At 43.9% G+C, this 21682-nt stretch overlaps 1 protein-coding gene across 2 annotated transcripts in view; it reads right to left on the bottom strand.

The window, feature by feature from the left end:
- TTC7B (tetratricopeptide repeat domain 7B) overlaps positions 1 to 21682 on the bottom strand; it is a 180253-nt gene that overhangs the window by 17072 nt on the left and 141499 nt on the right. For both annotated transcript variants that reach the window (XM_054972775.1, XM_054972774.1), the window contains one exon: positions 19368 to 19570. In XM_054972775.1, coding sequence (XP_054828750.1) covers positions 19368 to 19570 — 203 coding nt within the window. The remainder of the gene's footprint in view (positions 1 to 19367; positions 19571 to 21682) is intronic.

Raw genomic sequence — 21682 nt, 5'->3', positions numbered from 1 at the left:
ATAATTAACAGAAGAAGAAAATAGTCATGAACTTGGTCAGTTAAAAACATTGAGCAAGGTTAAAGTCCAGTTGTACCTTAAAGACCAAATTCAAGAGGGATTTTTTTCACAGATAATATAACTATACTATAAGGAAATGTTCAGAGAGATTCACTGGTAAAGGGATACGAATACATTACTGTGTACTGTCTTTTGCTGTAAGTATGCTCCTGTTGGATAGCTCCACATTGTTTGTTATAACAATTTCCATTGTTCGTTTCAGTATTGTTTTTCAGCTCTGTATCAAATTCCTGCAAACCTTACCCTCTTGTATTGTTTATTGAATGTTCCAGCCATTGATCATACTGACTTATACTATGTAATCTGCCTTGAGTCTCAGAGAGAAAGATGGCCTACAGATAATGTAAAGAAACAAATCTATCAGGCTACGTGGTCAATACTTGGCTAGAATGACCAATGGTCTGACTTGGTATAAGGAAACTTCATATGTTCGCTGACAAAGGCCCTCCCTCTTTGTCATAATCCCTTTTAAATAAGCAGGTTGAACCAGGCCTTAATAGCCATTAAAAGGGGAGATGAGGCCAACGTTCAGGGCCTCCACCAGCACAACAACTCATAAATAATACCACAAGGATGATAGAATACCTGAATCAAGATGATATATGATGGTTTTGAAGGTCAATGCAAATATTACAGTTTTTCGGAGACTGGGAGGGAACAGGTATAGGCAGCTAATAAAATTATACTTTTGATTAACCACTACTTAAGTAAACCTGCAGTTTATTCAGCCCTCAAGGGTCATGGTAGTTAATAGCAATATATCCCAATCTCATTCAGTTTCACATCTTCATTCCCAATTTCATGGCAAGATAGAGAGATCACTTCTGCATTAATATCTCAACACTAAATTGCTTTAAGAAACCTTGGATGGGACAGCCACTCACTGTATTAAACACAGTTATATGGGAGCAAATATATTATCAAGCTAAACACGTCATGTGCACATTTATTAGTCAAGCTACAGTAATTTTTAAAATATATATACTTATTACTCCCTCTCCACTCAGATTGTCCTTGACAACCTATTTCACTGGTCAGCAGAATCCTCCAGCAGAGGGAAGAAGAGATACAGATAAGTGGCTTTGCAGTTACAAAAGTGTCTGCACTTTCAAATCAGTGCATGAAAAAAATCTCAGTGCAACATTCTTCTCAGGAAAAAAAAGGAGTTTGTGCTTCATTAAAACCATATGAAGAAAGCTGCTTGTCAGTACCACCGCCCTGTAAAAAGTCTGCCAAGAAAATGTCGTGATGCGACGTCCCCCATGGGTCAGTAATGATTCGGTGCTTGCGCCTATACTTTGGTACCTATACCAAAGAAATCACAAACCTTAAACTTGGGGGAAAATTCATCACAAAGAAAAACAACTACAAATGATTAGTGCTTCCTATAAGCATTTCAGGAATAGGCACAGGAAAGACAGCAATATATGTCAGGTACCACACACCTTTGGGTTTTGTGTGTGTGTTTCTCAGCTCCATGAATGAAGTCATGCACTAAATAAAACTGGTGAGTTCCTCAACTATAAAGCCCATTGCATTGCACACTGGCCTAATTGTTTTAAAAAAACCAAAACGGGGGGAGGACTGAAATGTTGGGGCTCCTCTTAACTGCCAATGCTATCCTAAGCAGACTTTACACTTCTATAAGTTCATTGAAGTCAATATCCTCTGCATAGGATGGCACTGTGCAGTTGGTAGAGAACACAGAGGCTGACTTTCTAAGGAAAGATGAGTCTCCCAAGAATACATTAACCCAAAGGTTTATGCACCCCTGCCTTTCCAGGCACAATTCAACCTATGAAAGAACCAATGAGCTGAATTCATCAAGTTCTCAGACCAAAAATGCCCCCCTAACCGTACCAGGTACCTATACTGGATCAACGTGCCCAGAGAGACATCCTCAGGAGCTACCTGAAATGATAAAAACTTGAGTCCAAGTCTGAGCTTTGGCTGATATATGAAGTAGTCTGGGGGTATTGTGGGGCAAGGAAAGTTTAAAGGTAAAATTAGAAAAACACACCTTGTTAAATTTGGTGGTGATTTTAATTTTTCTTTGACCCACAATTTTTTTCGGAGAATAGGACGTGAAAGAGTTCTGTAGCTACCCCTTGGAAGTGCCCATTTTCTAATCAGTGTTGGAACATAAGAAAATGTTCTGTTGGAATCAACCAGTGTTCCATCTAGTCCAGCATGTTGTTTCATGAAGCGGGAAACCAGTTGCAAACAGATGCAAAAAATTAATTCATTCAGGAAAGCTAGTTAGGTTTCTCCCCAAATGTATGTTAAACGTATATCCATTTCTGGTGCTGAAAATGGCACTGTGTTAACCAGTGTTTAAACAGAGATTACTCTTTTCTCATGCACCACAAGTATTAAATTAGCTTTACATAAGTAGGAAAACAGTTATCATCAATTAATATCAGGATCCACTTTTGACTTTCTGGGAAGAACAAGGGAAAATGGCAGCCTCCAACTGACAATACAAAAAAAAAGTAGTTAAACAAATCTCTTTACAACACTCAATTTATCTCCAATATTATAACCACCACCACCTACATTTTCCCTCCTCTCTTAGACTTTTAAGGGACTTGTTTGTTCCATGCAGCTTGATGAAGAGTTCTGGAGAACACAAAAACTCGCACATTGTTTTTGTGTCATTTTGTAGCATTATGTGAAATGGGCTGGACTTTTGCATCTATTTTTTTTCTTAAAGGCCAATTTGTACATTACAAAACCTACATAGTAGACACATGGCCATCATGAGGACCAGAAATCAGATATGCATCTAGAGTTCCTTACTGAGAATTCAATATTCAGGTATGTATGGACCCAATTCAGATCAGAACCAGTTTCAACTTCTCTTCTAATTCCATTTTTCCTATTTCAAATGACCTCCAGGTGACACTATTCATGGAAGGCAGTGTTTGTCCATTGGGTAAACTTAAGCACACGTACGTTTCCCCAATGGACAAACAGTGCCTCCCATAAACCATTTCATATTGGGAAAATGCTATGTGGTAGAAAAGGCCGAAGGTCCCTATCCTCCTATGCTGTGGTCCTGTCTTGAGTTGGACCCATGCACTCCTGAGAATTAAGTCTCCTATTGGGAACTTCTAGAACATGTCTGTACAAAATTCACATTGGAGGCCTATGTATCTGCCCTTAGATGGAGCACACTGCTGTCTGATGTGCATCCTTAGACAAATTCTTTAAGAAAGCAAACTACACAAGCCTTCCTAAAAGCCTTTAAGGAGATCAATCAAGCTCACTGTCACCACTTTAAATTCATATGCAGCAAGAGGAAATTGCAAAAGGCATCATATATCTCAATGGAAAATTGCAGTTAGTTTGGTACAGTTAAAACACGAGGATCATATGAGAAGCAGTTGTTTCTGCTCGAGCATCAGTTATATTTCATTTCATTTCACAAACATAAACTGAACAAGTCACAGAGTTGCATCTGTTTAAAGGGACCATTATACCAATAGGCCATGGAAAGAAGCATCTTTTCGAAAGATAAGACCAGAAAAGGGCAATAAATGGAAAAGCTCATGTACACTATCTCAACTAGAAAGGAGCATTAAAAAAAACATTTCACTGCAAGATGGGAACTTTGTTTCAGTAACATTTTCCATTTGATTTTAGAAAGTTGCTTAATGGGATTATCTGAACTCTCCCAACAGAGAGAATACAGGACAGAATCAACAATAATGTTAACTTTTGTCCAGAGCTCTCAGGGCATCACTAATTTAAATAATTTCACAGTGCATATTGTTTTCCATAGCAGTTTTTCCCTCTCATTTTTACATAGTGAACTTTCAATCACTTTTTAACAAAAACATTAAGGCTCCCATAACATACTACTTAGAAAATACAAATAAAGCCAATGATGGACTTTATGCTTACTTGTATAGCAGAACTGATGATCATATGCAAATATAAACACAAAAATATGACCACTGGCACTGATGGGTGGGAGTGGTGAGTTTAGATACTCATCCTTGAATTGTGTTTTTATTATATCAACACAAAGCGAGTCAAACTGGCTCTAGGTTTTGGCTATTCAATATCAGAGACTTTATCCAGCTCAGTTTTAATTGCTCTCTGTGTAAAGTGCCATCCGGTTGCAGCAGACTTATGACAACCCTTCACGGGGTTTTCAAGGCAAGAGATGAACAGAGATGGTTTGCCATTGTCTGCCTCTTCATAGTGACCCTGGATTTCCTTGGTGGTCTCCCATCCAAGTACTAATCAGTACTTGCTTAGCTTCTGAGATCTGATGACATTAGGCTAGCTTCTGATGTTGGTAAGAGATTTAGCAGCAGCTCAAATTGGGAGAGGTCTCCAAAGTCTCATAGAAGATACAAATAAATGTTTGTCTCTCTCTTTTTCTCCCCATCCAATTTTTTTGGGATATATACTGTGTAGTCCCCCAGCATAAGGGAGTAATTGTTTACCCGCACCTAAACTGCTAACTCAATCTTCTCATGTATCCACTTGGCACTCACGACTTTTATAACAAGTCTTTTGTTGAGCTGAAAGTAGTTGCATTTGTTAGTGATTCACATTCATTTCTTAAATTAAGGATATAAAACTAGCTCCTCAAGCCATAATCCGATGATGGGAAAAGTAGGGTGTAAATATTTTAATAAAAAATAAATGAATCATTTAGAAAAAAAAGATATGAAAACATCCAACCATGCATTACTGCTGTTAAAATGAAAGTTAATGGGAATACTGATGATATATTAACATCTGGTGCTTGTGTGTCTGTCTGGTTTAGCATCTTCAAGCAAAGTTCAGACTCAGATTTCCTCCTTAAATTATTGGTTTCTCAAAATACTACCCCCCCCCCCTTTATTTAATTTACAGATTGTGTCGCTACGCTTAGGAAACCCTACAATAAAAATGTTTTATGAATCTGACGAAAGGCTAACTGTGTCCATTACAAAGAAATTTCGTGTAACATTGCTGACTGCCATTGGCTTGGGTGGCCTTGAAAGAGAATTAGATTCATAAAGGATATGCCCATTAATGACTATTAGACACCACAGCTAAAGTACCCTCTTTGTTTGGAGGTACTATACATTTGAATATATAATAGCAATAACTATGATTATAAACTGCTCTTCTAGATAGATCAGTGTCCCACTCAGAGCGGTGAATAAAGTTAGTGTAAGTTAGTTTAAGAATGAATAGAGCATGGTTTCCAGTTCTGAAAAACACCAGGCTAACAAAACACTCTATACCCGACAATAGCCCTGCAGAGAAGATTAGCACATCAAGCACCAATCCATATGCAAAAGAACCTCCTCAGGATACAGTGAAGCCTCCCTCCATTAGCATTCCACACCCTGGGAAACTCTTACAGGATGACTCAGCTCAACCTCACCCCTCCTGAGTAGATATAAATGACCTGCCAACATCTTTTCCACACTGTGACACTGTCTTTTGGTGCTACACCTCTGAAGATGCCAGCCACAGCTGCTGGCGAAACGTCAGGAACTACAATGCCAAGACCATGGCTATACAGCCCGGAAAATCCACAACAACCAAAGTTAGTGTAGTTAGTATTATTATCCCCACAATAAAGCTGGGGAACTGGGGCTGAGAGCTTATTCAAGGTCACCTACTGAGCTCGTGGCAGATTACTGATTTGCACCCACAACCGTTTAACCACTATGCAGAGTCAGGGGGGTTCTTTGGCCTCTTTACCCTCCTTGTGGCCTTACAGGGTATTTGGCTGGCCAGCATGGGAAACAAGATGCTGGACTACAATGAGTTTTGGTCTGACCCAGCATGGCGGTTCTTACATTTAGCAAATGCTAGTAAGAATAAGCAAGGGAAGGGGCATTCATCCAGAAAGGCTCAAAGATGCCTCTCAAGGTCTAGACCAACCACAGAATAGCTCTGTCAGCAAACTGTCTTATTTTGTTGGAGAATGACAACATGGGTTTGCATGACGTTTCTGAAAAATAAATCACAGCTCATTTATACTTACTGAAAATGAAATGCAGTTTTTAAAAACTTCCCTTTGACAACCAGCAATTTGGACAGACCTCTGCTTTTTAATGATTAGATGTTTCAGTTACATCTGCAAGATTTAATTTGGAAATGATACTTTCCAAGATTGTCAGAGTATAAACCACAATTTGCATAGCAAGAGTAAGGCAGAGAACTTTAATACTTTGCAGTTTTCAAGTGGAATTATAACTAACTGGACACGTCCCTAGGTATGCAATGCCCAGTAATGTTTTTTTCCCCAAACTGCAGATTGATGTCTATCATAATAATTCAACATGGGAGGGGGCATGAGAATCCTTTTCTAACAAGAGGAATGCATTAAAGGCTTTTGAGTACAGGAAAGGATTATTTGTATCACTTATCCAAATCCATTTAAAGCTAAGACCTCAGATATAAAAAGAACCCACAAACAAAACAAAAAACATTACCACCACCCAGAAGGTCACAACTACTGATTGAACTGTTGACCACGCACCGGAAGGATCAGAGAGAACGCAAGCCATACATCCCAAATCTGATTCCTGCATAGTACTCTCCACTTTTCCCACAGTTCGTGGCCAAAGACAGGCAGAGGAATACATCTGTATCCCCCGCTTTCCTTTGACAAATCTGACTTACACAGGAAGAAGGTGAGCAGGTACAAATGCCACCCCCATGCAGTCCGTCAAAACCCCCATAACACCTCCACTGGAGGTCCCTCACTGCAAGACCCATGACTCTCAAGGAGGAAGGTGCAAACAGCACCCCCCATCTCCTCCGGTTTTCTCCAAATAGAAGAAAAAGTGCACCCCTTTTGCCAGGTCCTTCTGCAGGTCCTGGGGGAAACAAGTATCTCCATTTTTTTAAAAAAAGCAAGAGGGTACTTGCCCACTCCCTCTTCACTGAAATATATAATGCAGCAGGGCAAATGGATGCAATTTTTTCTCCTTTTAACACATTTCTTATGCATGTGAAAGCAGCTGTGTTGGATCAGACCAACAATCCATCATCATTTGTGTCTGAAAAAGGGAGCTCTGACTCATGAAAACGTACATCCTGAAAATCTTGCTGGTGCCACTGGACTCAAATCCTGCTGCTCTACTGCAGACTAACATGGCTATCCATCTAACAGTCCATCATCCTCTTCCATACAGTGGCCAAAAAGATGACCCCAGAAGGCCTACAAGAAAGGTACAAAGGCTGAAACCTCCCCCTACTAGGTCTGGTTTTTGGTTTAATGTAGTCATTGTGGCTAATAGCTGCTAAAGGTCCTGTCTTCATACATTTGTCTAATCCTCTTTTATACCATGGAACTAGTGACCATCATTAAAGTCCACTTCAATGAAGTACCACTTCCTTTTGTCTGTCCTGAATCAGCTATACCAACTTCAATGTGTTCTAGTATTATGAGAGGGGGAGAAAATGTTGTCTTTATTTATTTTCTCCATCCCACACAATTTTATAAACCTGTCTTTCCTCCCAAAACCAAAAAGCCCCACCTCTAAACTAAGAAGCCTTTCCTCATGGGGAAGTGCTGCAAAACCCTTGATCATTTTGGTTTCCCCTTTCTTCACCTTTTCCAGTGCTACAATATTCTTCTGGGACACTGTGATCACAACTGTACACAATATTCCAAATGCAAGCTCACAACAGAACTATACTAGGGCTTTACAAAACTGGCTGTTTTAGTCCCATTCATAACAATCCTCAGCACAAAATTTGCCTCTTTCACTACTGTTGCACAGTGCACTAATATTTTCACCAAGCTGTCCACCACGATCCCAAGACCAGTTATTTGGTCAGTTATCACCAGTTCTGGCCCATCAATGTGTATTTAAAGTTAGGATTTTTTACGTCAATGTGTATCACTTGACACTGAAATTCATGTGCCATGTTTGTTGTTCATTCATCCGGGTTTAGAGAGATATTTTTAAATTGCCTCACAATCTGCTTTGGTTCTCTCCATACTAAAAAAACTGGTGTCCCCAGCAAATCTGTGATCCCTGTGGAACCATACTGCTTGCTTCTTCCATTTTGAGAGCTGCCCATTTACTTCTACTCTCTGCTTCCTGTCATTCAACCAGAAGACTCGTCATCTTATCCCATGACTGCTATGTTCATTCAGAAGAGTTTGATGAAAGACTTATTCAAAATGTTTTGAAAGTCCATGGTTATAATGTCTGCCAGATCACTATTGCCCAATGTTCACTGACCCTCCAAAAGAACTCCAGTAGGTTGGCAAGATGAGATTCCTTTACACAAGCCGGCTCTTCAGTAAAGTTTGTTCCTCTATGTGATTAACAATCCTACTGTTAATATCAGTTTCCAAAAATTTACCTAGAACAGATGGGCTAATTGACCTGTAATTTCATAGATCTCCTTTGGATCCCCTTTTAAAGATCAACATTTCTACCTTTCAATCCTCTGGAAAGGAGATTGATTTTACTGACAAGTTCATTATTTTGGTTAAGAGAGACACAATTTCACATCTGAATTCCTAAGAACCCTTAGGAATATACTGCCCTGGAGCAGTAACCTGGTAGGTTTTAATTTGTCTAAGAGCCCTACTACTTCAGCTCAATTTGATTTGGTTTGTCTGACACCCTTCCTAAAACAGTGACCCAATCTGGGCAGAAAGGCAGTAAAGAAATGTTTTAAATGAATGAATAAAATAAATAAAAAAACAACAGCTTTGGTGCACATAACTACTATGTATCTTCTACATGGAAAACCCAATCTGTTTTCCTCTCTGTCCCCCACCCTTACATACACACTTTATATTACAGATAAAGAAATCAGCATTGCCCAAAGAAACTTATCCGTAAGAGATGAGGAATGTCTTTAACATTTTAGGAATTTTATAGTTTATACTGTGCTAAACATTGTGCCACCCCTAACCTTATCTTATGACACATTAATAGTTTCTTATTATTCCCTTGCTACAGATGGAGAACTGCTACCTCCTAGAAAACACAGTTACATCAATTAGGTGAAATACAGGCATTCACCAAATATTTACTTATCAGGAGCTGAGGCCCAAACAGGGCCTTTGGACACTTACTGTGAAGGGTCCTTCTCCTCTGAGGTTAGGAGGACATCCTGGGTGTTGTCCCACCAACCTATCAGGGAGGCAGGAAGTTGAAAACTCTTCCTCTTCCTGTAGTGTATGGATGGGAACACCCCCTCAGGGCTCAGTTCGGGATATTCCCCTCAGCAGTCCTTATCTAAACATAACTATCCTATAACAGTAACAGGAAAAAACTTTTGGAAAGAACTGTTAGTCAACTTATCAACGAGAAAGATATAAGGTATCTATCACCCTATCCGAATCAGTGATCAAAGGGTGAAGTAAACAGAGAAAACGAAAGAGAACTGGGACGAAGACCTTGGGAGGGCAGGATGTCCTCCTAACCTCAGAGGAGAAGGACCCTTCACGGTAAGTGTCCAAAGGCCCTTTCTCCCTCTGAGGCGGAGGACATCCTGGGTGCTCCCAAAGCAGTCCCGAAAGGTTCAGGGTGGGATGAGGTCTTCGTCTTCCATAACGTGTTGTAGCACTCTCCTGCCAAACGCCGCATCCGCCGACGCGTAGGTGTGAAGGCAGTAGTGCTTGATAAAGGTCGAAACGGAAGACCAAGTAGCCGCCTTACAGATGTCTTCCACTGAGGCATTCCTCCGTATGGCCGCATTAGTTGCCGCACTCCTAGCCGAATGGGCAGTAATTCCCTCTGGAATGTCCTTGTATGCCTCTCTGATGCAGGCCTTGACGCTGTAAGCTATGGCCGAGGAGGACAGACGTTGCCCCAATCTTGGTTTAGAAATGTTAATGAACAGAGAGTCCGTCTGTCGTATGGGCTCTGTCCTGATAATGTATGCCTTTAATGTTCTCCTGACATCTAGATTATGCCAGTCCTTTTCCTTTGGATGCTTTGGGTCTGGACAAAAGGATGGGAGGTTAATCTCCTGTTCTCGATGAAACTTTGAGAAGGCTTTGGGCAGAAAAGTCGGGTCAGTCCTTAAAACTACTTTATCTTTGTGAAAAATACACAAGTCCGGTCTTACTGAGAGTGCGCCTAGCTCGGAAACACGCCTTGCCGACGTGATTGCTACTAGGAAGATGGTCTTTAGTTTCAGCCATCTTAGAGAAATGTCTTTTACTGGTTCGAAGGGATGTTTGGTGAGCGCGGACAGAACAACATGAAGACGCCATGTTGGGAAACGATGAAGTGTGGGAGGACTCAATATCGTAGCACCCCGAAGGAACTGTCGTATATGGGGATGCGCTGCCATAGGTACCTTGCCCATTCTAGGAATGATGGTGCTGATAGCGGTTACCTGTTTCCTTAATGTAGCCGGTTTCAGGCCCCTATCAAGACCCTCCTGGAGGAAGCCCAAAATGACAGTAGTCGATGGACAAAGAGGATCTACCTTCTTGCGACGGCACCAGCGAACGTAGGCTTTCCAAGTGGAGTTGTATATTCTCTGAGTAGACTTCTTTCTTGAAGCTAGAATGGTGTCTACGACTTGTGAACTGTATCCCTCCTTTATGAGCGATCCCCGTTCAATCTCCACCCGGTCAAGGACCACCATTCTGGGTCCGGATGCCAGATTGGTCCCTGTAGAAGGAGATCTGGTCGCACTGGTAGATGGAATGGGGGATGGTCTGCAAGGCGAAGTAGCGTTGGGAACCACGGTCTCCTTGGCCAGTAGGGTGCCACCAGGATCACGGTGGCCTTTTGTTCCTGTATCTTTCGGAGCACTTTCGGGAGGAGTGGTAGAGGCGGGAAGGCATACAAAAGTCCTCTGGGCCAGTCTGATGTCAAAGAGTCTGTACCCTCCGCCTTGTGGTGAAAGTATCTGGTGAAGTATCTTGAGGTCTGGTGATTTAGGGGCGATGCAAACAGATCCACTACCGGACTGCCCAAGCGAGCCGAGATGAGTCTGAACGTCTCCTTGTTGATCGACCATTCTCCCGGATGCAAGGTCTCCCGGCTCAACCAATCCGCCTGAACATTGCAGGAACCCTTTATGTGTTCCGCCCGTAGCGAACGGAGCTTGACTTCCGCCCAACTGATGATGCAGTTCGCTTCGTTCTGAAGTCGGGAGGATTTGGATCCTCCTTGCCTGTTGATATAAGTTTTGGCTGCCACATTGTCCGTATGTATGAGAACATGTGTCAGAGGTCTCAGTTGGTTGAAATGTGTCAGAGCTAGAAATATAGCTCTCAATTCTAGTACGTTGATTGGCAATGTCTGTCTGAGACCAGACCCCTTGAACTGGAGTTTTGTTCATGGTCGCTCCCCAGCCCGTTAGGCTGGCATCCGTGAAGATTTGAGTGTATCGTGGAGTGAGGAAACTCTTGCCCTGTCGGAGGTTGTCCCGGCACGTCCACCATCTGAGGCTGTCTTTGACCCCGCGGGGAACCTGTACTTTGATTGCCTGTTTCTGAGCTATCTGAAACTGGTAAGGTCTCAGCAGAGCCTGTAGAGGTCTGGAGTGAAAACGACCCCAATAGATAGCTTCTGTGTTGGACACGAGGAGGCCCATTAGCTTGGTCAGTTCCATGAGAAGTGATCGTTGCTGTTTGGTGACAGTCGATGCTAGGTGTTTGGTCTTTATTATCTTCTCCTCGGGAAGGGTGAAAGTGCCCTCTCGAGTGTCTATAATCAGGCCTAGATGTTCTAGTCTCTGGGATGGTTGCAGATGACACTTGTTCCTGTTGACCAGGAATCCATGACTCTCTAGGAACTGAATCACCGTTTGAGTGTCCCTGAAGGAGGTGGCTTTGGACCCCGATCTGATGAGGATGTCATCGAGGTACGGATGCAATTGTAGGCCCCTCTCCCGCAGTCTGACAACCGGCACGATGAGTAGTTTCGTGAAGACACGTGGAGCCGTTGCCAGGCCGAAGGGCATTGCCCGAAACTGAAAGTGTAGGTTTCCGACACAGAACCTGAGGAATCGTCGATGGGGCAGGGCTACCGGAACATGTAGATATGCTTCCATCAGGTCTATTGATGTCATATAGTCCCCCTGACGTAAAGCTTCTGCGATGGACCTCAGTGTCTCCATCCTGAAGTGTCGGAGTTTTATGAACCGATTCACGTATTTCAGATCTAGAATCGACCTCCAATCGCCATTCCTCTTCGGGACGGTGAAGAAAATCGAGTAAACCCCTGTTCCTCTTTCGTGTTGAGGAACTGGTTCTACAGCTCTGATGTTGATGAGATGTTGAATGGCTTTGATCGTAATTGCGCGTCTGTTTGGGTCTCTTTTGAGAGGAGAGACCAGAAACCTTTCCGGTGGGTGAGAGGCAAATTCTATTAAGTAGCCAGAGGAGACGATCTCCAACGCCCAGGCATCCGCTTGGGAATCCAGCCAGGCCTGGCGGAAAAGAAGCAGTCTCCCCCCCACCGGAATGTCCTTCGAGTCAGGGCTTCTGTCCTTTATCCTCCACGTCTGGTCTATAGTTGCGGCCTCCTAGTTGTTTGTGTGGTCTGTTTCCGAAATTCCCCTTGCGGGATTGAGATCTCTGTAGGTTCCATGGTCGCTTTGTGTCCTGTCTAGGCCTAGGAAGAGTGTGATTCGTCCTGAAGGTTTGGAACTGGAAGGATCGCCGGTCGTTCCTTCTCAGGGACCTGGGCAAGGCCCTCTTTTTGTCTTTTGTTTCCACCAGGATCTTATCTAGGTGGTCTCCAAATAGCTTTTTTCCTTGGTAGGGGTAGGACGTCAGGATCACTTTTGACTGTATATCCGCTGGCCACGCTCTGATCCACAGAAGGCGTCGTGCGACCGTGGTGGAAGCCATCGCCCGAGAACAGAAGGATAAGGCGTCTAAGGTGGCATCCGCTGTAAAAGCGCTGGCCTTTAGTATCCTATTGGCCCCTTCTAACAGCCGTTTGTTATTTTCTGGCAAAAGTTCAATCACTCTTCTGACCCATACGACTGAGGCCCTGGCCACCGTAGATGCAATGGCTGAAGCTTTGATAGCCAAGGCCGTCGCCTCATGCACCCTCTTTAGTGCTGTCTCTCCCTTCTTATCTATGCTGTCCTTGATCACTCCTTGGCCGTCCTCAGAGAGAAGGCCTTGTGACTGTATAGCCGCCACCGGTGCGTCTATGGCTGGCACCTGCAAGAGTTCGTCAGCAAAGTTAGGGAGAGAATACAGTTTCTTAATAGCATTAGGGACGTGCTTGCACCTGGCTGGTGTAGCCCACTCTGCCTTGAGTTGGCGCTCATAATATTCGGGGAAAGGGAATACCTTAGCCTTCTCTTCTGATCTGGGAAAGAACTCTTTATTTCCCTGAGGTCTGGATTTGGAAGCCCCCGCTGATGGTTGCTCCTCCTCCCCCCGCTTAGATTCTTGTAAATCTAATGCTGCCAAGGTTTTACTCAGAAGATATTGGTAATCTTCTGCATGGAAAAGTCTGTTAGACTGGTCATGGCCTGGGGACTCGACTTCCTCTTCTTCATCGAGAAGGAATTCCCCCGGGTCAGAGTCCTCACTGGGTGAGGGTTCCTCTTCCAGCCACCCAGTTGCCCTGCCTACAGATCTACTGGGAAGGGTCTTCTTTGCTGCCTTAGTAGGCCAGGGCCCATTGTAGCACTGTCTCTCCTGTGGATCCCTAGGAGCCTGGGGGCTGTGGGCCTGTGGAGGTGGAACTGGGTTGGCTTTACACAGGGCTAGGATTTCTTCTCTCATTGTTTGCCGCATAAAGGACACAAATTCTGGAGGCATTGCACGGTGGGTATCACTTACGTGACTCTCTAGGCCTAGAGAGTTAACTCCGTGCTGAGCCGCCCCTTGTTCCTGCGGCGAATCTCCCGCCGGGAGATTGGGAAGCGCGTCTTTCCGGTTTGGCGGGAAAAGACTCTTCACGCCCGCTGTTGCCGCCAAAATGGAATCCTGTCCTTCTGCGCTGCACTCGGCCGGCCGGCTGTGGCGCGCTGGACTCCTAGGCTCCCTCTGTGGCAGACGGGGCCGTTTTCTAGAGGGCTGATGGACGTCCTCTCCGACGCTGGCAGTCTTCTCGCCGGGGAGCCGCGTAGCCATGGAAGACACGCCGGCGCCGGCTGGGTCCGTTCCCGCTATCGGTAAGACAGCTCCTTGGGAACGGCCCGCCCTCTCCATAAAGCTGTCTTCTGAATCTGAAGAGTTCACCGAAGCCATCCTGCCTTCTTTCTTTTCCTCAGCACAGGGGAGGGAATGAAAGAAAGGGACAAGGCAAGAAGGCACAGCTAGAGTAAAGAAGGTAAGAGGTAAGAGGTTAGAGAGGAAGAGTAGTGTAGGAAGATGATTATTTGGAAGAAAGGCAGTAGAGCAAGCCTAAAGAGAACTGCTCTCCCCGGAGGCAGGAAAAGAACTGAGCCCTGAGGGGGTGTTCCCATCCATACACTACAGGAAGAGGAAGAGTTTTCAACTTCCTGCCTCCCCGATAGGTTGGTGGGAAAACACCCAGGATGTCCTCCGCCTCAGAGGGAGAATGAAGAGGCCATGCAAGAGTAAAGAAGTACTTCTAGCAGTCTTTTTTTTACCCAATTGTTAGTGGTCAGATCCCCTCCCCACACTGCAAGGGCAGTTTATAGATATGGAAGCCACTTGCCATAAGTCGTAGGCACTGCTTGGCCCCAGGCAGAGGATGCAAGCTGACCTGGAGACTGGAAAGTTACCAAGCCATGAGTCATAGGGGGAATGACTGACTGATGGCCCTACATGCCCCAGAGAGCAGTAGAGATAATGAGACTTCCTTAGAGAAACTCTCTGCCTAATTCCGTCAACGCCTACCTCCTCCTCCCCTCTCCCACTTATCTAATAATATTCAGCACATCTGATAGCCTTCCTGCCCGGTACTTACTAGGTCATCAAGCTATTTCTCAGATAGTCATACCACACCTTTCCCAATTTATTATCCTACCTCCGGACAAGCCATTAAGGTATTGTTTTGGGGAGCAAGACATCAGCCTTGCCCCTGGATATGTTTTGCTCTATAACGGCTGCCCAGCCACGTGCTGTGTGTGTTCTGGACCCATACATGCACTCTCAGATATGTCTGAGTCCTTTCTCCTTCTCCCCGTGAAGCGCTGGTAGTTTTCTGCTGCTCCCATGGACCCGTCTTCTTCAGGATTGGTAATTATCACCCTATCCCAAATTACTCTCTCCCATTTTCCTCACTGTTTTCTTAGCTAGCTCTGTGTATATGCTGTGTGTGTTTTCAGTATGCCTGCCTTTTATTTCTTTGTTAATAAAAAACCTTTCCTGTTGAACACCTGCCTGATATGTTTGAGAGTTCTCTAAGGAAATAATCCCTGTATACACAGGTGGATATTCCTAATAAACCCCTTTGCTGCGTCTCCTTTCATGCTAATTCCTCCAATTAATTAAAGAGACCTCCTGTTTGGGTAGGTGCAGAAATAAGGTGCAGAAATAAAAAATCATGCCTGCTGCAGGTGTTTCCAGTTCCAACCAAAGTTACCTAAGTGGATTTCCTATCAGCTGAGAACACGGACTTCTACCTCTATGATGTGCAGTAGAGTTTCTACTGGGAATATAATGTGCATGTACGTACCATTTATTTCAAGCAAATGCAAATGGGAAAGGCCAGAAGTAAAATAAAAGCCATATATTACAGAAGTAACACAAACGTACTGCTTTACAGACTACTGCCTACCTTCTTCACTAAAGACACCTTTTGGCATTTGTCAAAGCATTTAATTATCTTGAAAAAATCAGAACGATAAAACACAGCTTTCCCCATTCTGTATTCTCTTCTGACATTTTGCCTTATGTGCTCCCTTAAGGATGCACGAGGAAAACCTCTCTGAATAATTTATATGAACCTAGGCAGAAACTCACTTCTACCTTTGTTACATGCAGGGGATTTCTAATTTTTCCACTAAGTGCAGGTGCAGAATGGCAACTGGAAAGAGTTTCTTGGATGAAAAAAGCTACCTTGGACAGATTAACCAGTAATAAAAGTTTAATGTAACAGATCATAGTTCAATCAATACTAATTTAAAACAAACAAAAATATCTCAGTCTTCATGACAAAGTTCTAGAATATTTTTCCAAGGTGGAGAACAAACTATCCAGAAAGTTTAGTGCAGGATTGTTGATATGCTGGTAGAAACACATACACAAACCCCGAACCAGTTCCTTTTACTATACTGCTGAGGTCTAGCCTACACATGCAGCAGAATTAAGTGGTAGGAAGCTGAATTGGTATGTTGGACGATACAACTTGAAACTCTAGGTAGGTAGGGATATCTTTTCTGAATGCTCCTCCACACAAAATATTTGCAGCAGGGATCATTTTGTAGAAAAAGAGCTGCAGGAACTCATTAGCATAAATCATTAGCATATGCCACACCCCTTGATCGAGCTGAAATGGCTGGGATTTGGCTGCTGCCAGACAGGGGAGCATTCTCCCACCTGGCAGTCGCCTGAGCAGGGCCATATTGGCCCCAATCCAGGCCAAAACGGGCCTAAAATGGCTCAAAATGGCAATTTTGGGTCCCCTGCCAGGCACTGACCCAATCCTGGTGGGTTTGGCCCTGACCCTGGCCAAAACAGCCCCCAAATGGCCAAAACAGCCCGGACCAGGTCAGTGCTGGGCAGGGGAGGGTTCCCCCACCCAGCACTGACACGATCCTGGCCATTCCAACCCTGATCCCAGCGGAAATGGGCTCCAAATGGCCAAAAAAAGGCCATTTAGGGCCTGGATTAGGGCCGAAATGACCGGGACTGGGTTGATGCCGGGTGGGGGACAAAAGTTGCTATTTTGGGCCCTTTTGGGCCCAGATTGGGGCCTAAATGGCATCAACCTGATCTGGGCTGTTTTGGCCCTGATCCAGGCTGAAATGGGCCCTAAATGGCCGAAAATGGCCACTTTGGGCCCGCTTCAGCCGGGATAAGAGCCGAAATGGCTGGGATCGGGTCGGTGCTGGGCAGGGGAGGGTTCCCCGCCTGGCACCAACCTGATCCAGGCCGTTTTGGACCCAATCCAGGCCAAAATGGGCTCGATGCCGGACAGGGGAACCGGGGACACCTGGCTGTTGGGGGAACTGCCAGAACGGTGTTCCGGCACATTCCCCCTGGAAATGAGTCCTGGTTTGCAGGGAACTTTTTACACAGGGATCTGTATAGCACTTTGCTGGAGGAATATAAGGTACTTCTGCTGAATAGGGAAGGTGATTCGGTGCACTTAGCAGAGAGTCAGGAAGAGAATCAGGAGGAGCCATGAGTCACTGGATATGTTAGGAAAGCAGTGTGCATACACAAGGCTGTTGACTGGTTAGCATGGCTCGGTATGGGCCTGCAATGTTGTCACCTGCACCGATGCCAGGCATCGCTAGCCACTCGGTTTCTGCATGGTGTTGTGGTAGCAGACCTGGTGACCCAGTTGCCACCATCTGCTGATTCCAGAAAGGGTGCCAGGTTTCTTCCCCCTCTGCACAGAGAACTGTAACAAAATTTGATCCCTCCAGCCCAATTCTGTCTCCAGGATATTCTACTAGCTTTCCCCCATCTCATCCTGCTGCTTGGTTCTAAGGACCCTTTGATGCACTTGCTACACCATGGATTGAGTACACATGGGGGAAGGAATACGCAGATGCATACATTAATGTGATAAAGACTCCAGAGGCTTTGTTCCTGACATTTTTCTCTCCCACAAATTATGTTGGTACTAACTGTATGCATGCAGGGCCCATATCACACATTGTGCTATAACATGTAGGAGTAGGCTCTATGTGAGCACTTAAGTAAATATCGCCTGCTTTAGTTACATTTGTATACATTGAGGGACATTGCCTTAATGACACAGCATTACACACAGGCACTAAACTATTCCATACTGTTCATATATTTAAATTGGGGAGGAGGTGTGCTTTTGGAAACAGCCACGTGTTTGATGCTGTACAATTTTAAAAGAAATAAATTTCCAATGAATATGCAGAGAGAACTTTAAAAAAAGATTTTTTTTTTTAAAAAAACCCTTAAAATTAAAGAATTGAAAAAGAACTTGCCTGACCCACTGAAACCAATACCAAACATAACAATTTGAAACAGGACAAAGTCAGGTCTTAAAACTAAGACATACAGGGAAATTCTGATGTTAAACAACTTGCAAGTAATTCACGTTTTGATCAACATGAATTGACAGCAACAGTGTAGTCCAGTGTTGGACTTGAATCTGTTAGAACATTGCCACGGGCATATTAGGTGGCCTTAGACCAAAATCACGCATGCATTGCAAAGTGCAGGAAGGACAAGATGGGATTCTCCATCAGCCAGCTATACTTTAAAAACCTTACATTACATGCACTAAAAACTACCTTCCTGTGTTTCTCATGTGCATTCAAATAGAAGAAAAAAGGCTGAAAAATGCTTTGAGTGGCACCTGTGAATTTGGCCTCAGTCATATTCATCCTCTCTCGCCTTCAGTCTTCTCCACCTGCAATATGGGAATTGCGGTAGCCTGCTTTGGCAAAATGTTGTATGACCAGGCAAAATGACGGGATGTCTCATACCCCTGAGTTCAGCTGACTGTGGCGTGTTCCTCGGGTACAAGGAACTCTTCCTAAAAACACTTGGTGATTCCCGAAAACTACTGGAAATGTTTTGGTGTGCTTTGAAGGCACGAAGATGTACGCTTGAGAGAGCCACTGATTAATGTACTGATTAATGTGGTCTTAAAGGAGATATGTTAAACACAGTGTATCATGGAAATTCACAAAAATATCATGAAATGTAAATCGTTTTACTACATCTTTATCCTACCCTTTCTCTATGGGACATATGGTTCTCCTTTCCTTCGTTTTATCCTCGTAACAACCCTGTAAAGTAGGTAAAGCTGACAAAGAGAATGACTGACCCAAGATCACTCAATGAGTACAATGATCAGCAAAGATTTGAACTCAGTTCTTCACAGCTAATCAGTCAGATTCTGACTGATTCAATTCCTTGGGAGTTAGGATCATGCTAGAAATAAATAACCAACTAACTGACTAAATGTTTTGGAGTATAGCTCCTGTTTACCTAAATTAGTAGCTTTTCCAAGACTTTCAACTCACCTTGGACCACAGCCTGCAGCATGGGACTCCTCTGAAGTGTTTCTCTTTCTCATTCTTTTTGCCTCTCCCTATGTAGTTCTGCTCAATCCTTCTCTCCAAAAAGACAGTCGTGATTCTTCTTCCCCATAACTGAAGCCCAGTTACCTGAGCCTCTATGTTCACTTACTGTAGGTCACTCTCCTCTGCTTAATCCAAGCCTCTGTAGTTCTAGCAACTGGGGGATATTTGGGACTTACCAGTCTCTGCATACTTTTGACATGTGTTGGGCTGATGGATAAGGCCTCTTCATACCAACGTTTGGCTTCATCAATATTACCCCGAAGTTCTGCCACTTGGCCTCTCATGTAGAGAACATTGTGAGACATTGGGAAAAGGTTAGCAGCTTCCTGAGTACATGCTGTGGCTTCCGCAGGCTTCCCGATTCCTATGTATACTTCAGCTGTCAAAGAGAAGAGAAAATAACACACATTTTTACCCAACCCTTTTCAATGTCATTTTTGTCTATAGAAGAGCTGAAAAATCACCATGCTTCTTACAAAAAAATAATTAAAAATAAGAACAGGTCCTGCTCTGTTCTAGAGGGATATATTCAAATTCAGAATACAATCAACTTATCTTTATTGGTTGGCCACCCACAGGGACCCAACCAGTCCTATTTTGTCAGGTCATTTCTGCAGCTAGAAAAAACAGAACCACTTGGTTTGGTGCCTAATTTGGGCTGAAAACATACCAGGCCACAGACTTCCTCCCCTCCAAAGACCTGAACTTGGAACATGAGAATTGAGACAACATGCGTTGAGAGCAATCCTAAGGACAGCTAATAAGAAGTAATTAAATTTTATTCAGTGGGGCTTACTTCCAGGAAAGCGTTCTTAGGACTGTAGCCATTGTGGTACAGTGGCTGGAGTACTGAGGAGATACTAATTCAAATACCCAATCAGTCATGAAACACACTGAATAGACTTGGGCCAGCCATTTTCTCAGCCTTACCTACCTCACAGAGTTGTTGTGACCATGGACTTTTATGCAACTTGCCTTTTGTTGTTCTAAAATACTTAAATTATGGCCACGATGCAATTTTAAATGCATTTTATACCACAGCAGCTGAATTCAACATAAGCAACTCTTAAGTGGAACAACGTCTCCCTTGCACGACTTTCCTCTTCAGGTTATGAACTCTTTTAAGTATTATTGTCGAAGGCTTTCACGGCCGGAGAACGATGGTTGTTGGGGGTTTTCCGGGCTGTATTGCCGTGGTCTTGGCATTGTAGTTCCTGACGTTTCGCCAGCAGCTGTGGCTGGCATCTTCAGAGGTGTAGCACCAAAAGACAGAGATCTCTCAGTGTCACAGTGTGGAAAAGATGTAGGTCATTTGTATCTACTCAGGAGGGGTGGGGTTGAGCTGAGTCATTCTGTAAGAGTTTCCCAGGGTGTGGAATGCTAATGGCGGGAGGCTTCACTGTAACCTGAGGAGGTTCTTTTGCATATGGATTGGTGCTTGATGTGCTAATCTTCTCTGCAGGGCTATTGTCGGGTGTGGAGTGTTTTGTTGGCCTGGTGTTTTTCAGAACTGGAGCCCATGCTCTGTTCATTCTTAAGGTTTCTTCTTTCCTGTTGAAGTTTTGCTTATGCTTGTGAATTTCAATGGCTTCCCTGTGCAGTCTGACAAAGTAGTTGGAAGTGTTGTCCAGTATTTTGGTGTCCTGGAATAAGATACTGTGCCCTGTTTGAGTTAGGCTATGTTCAGCCACTGCTGATTTTTCAGGCTGTCCAAGTCTGCAGTGTCTTTCATGTTCTTTTATTCTTGTCTGGATGCTACGCTTTGTGGTCCCGATGTAAACTTGTCCACAGCTGCAGGGTATACGGTATACTCCTGCAGAGGTGAGGGGGTCTCTGCTGTCTTTTGCTGATCGTAGCATCTGTTGTATTTTTCGGGTGGGTCTGAATACTGCTTGAAGGTTATGCTTTTCCATAAGCTTTCCCATCTGATCAGTAATTCCTTTGATATATGGCAAAAACACTTTTCCTGTAGGTGACTGTTTTTCCTTGGTTGTTTGATTCATCCTGGGTTTGATTGCTCTTCGGATTTCATTTCTGGAGTAGCCATTTGCCTGAAGTGCGTGGTTTAGATGATTAATTTCCTCATTGAGAAAGCGCGGCTCACATATCCGTCTTGCACGATCCACTAATGTTTTCATTATGCCTCTTTTCTGTCGGGGGTGGTGATTGGAGTTTTTGTGTAAGTACCGATCAGTGTGAGTTGGTTTCCTGTAGACCTTGTGACCTAACTGAAAGTTTGCTTTGCGGATGACCAAGGTATCCAGGAATGAGAGTTTTCCCTCACTTTCTTTCTCCATTGTGAATTGTATGTTCAGGTGGATGTTGTTGAGATGATTCAAAAACTCCCTCAATTCTTCCTCCCCATGGCTCCAAATGATGAATGTATCATCCACAAACCGGAACCATACACTGGGTTTGTGGGGTGCTGATTCTAGAGCTGTTTTTTCAAAATGTTCCATGTAGAAGTTTGCTATAACTGGGCTGAGTGGGC

Source organism: Eublepharis macularius, chromosome 2, assembly GCF_028583425.1.
Source record: "Eublepharis macularius isolate TG4126 chromosome 2, MPM_Emac_v1.0, whole genome shotgun sequence".
NCBI lineage: Eukaryota > Metazoa > Chordata > Lepidosauria > Squamata > Eublepharidae > Eublepharis > Eublepharis macularius.
Note: the sequence above shows the minus strand (reverse complement) of the source record. Positions and strands in the feature narration are given on the sequence as shown.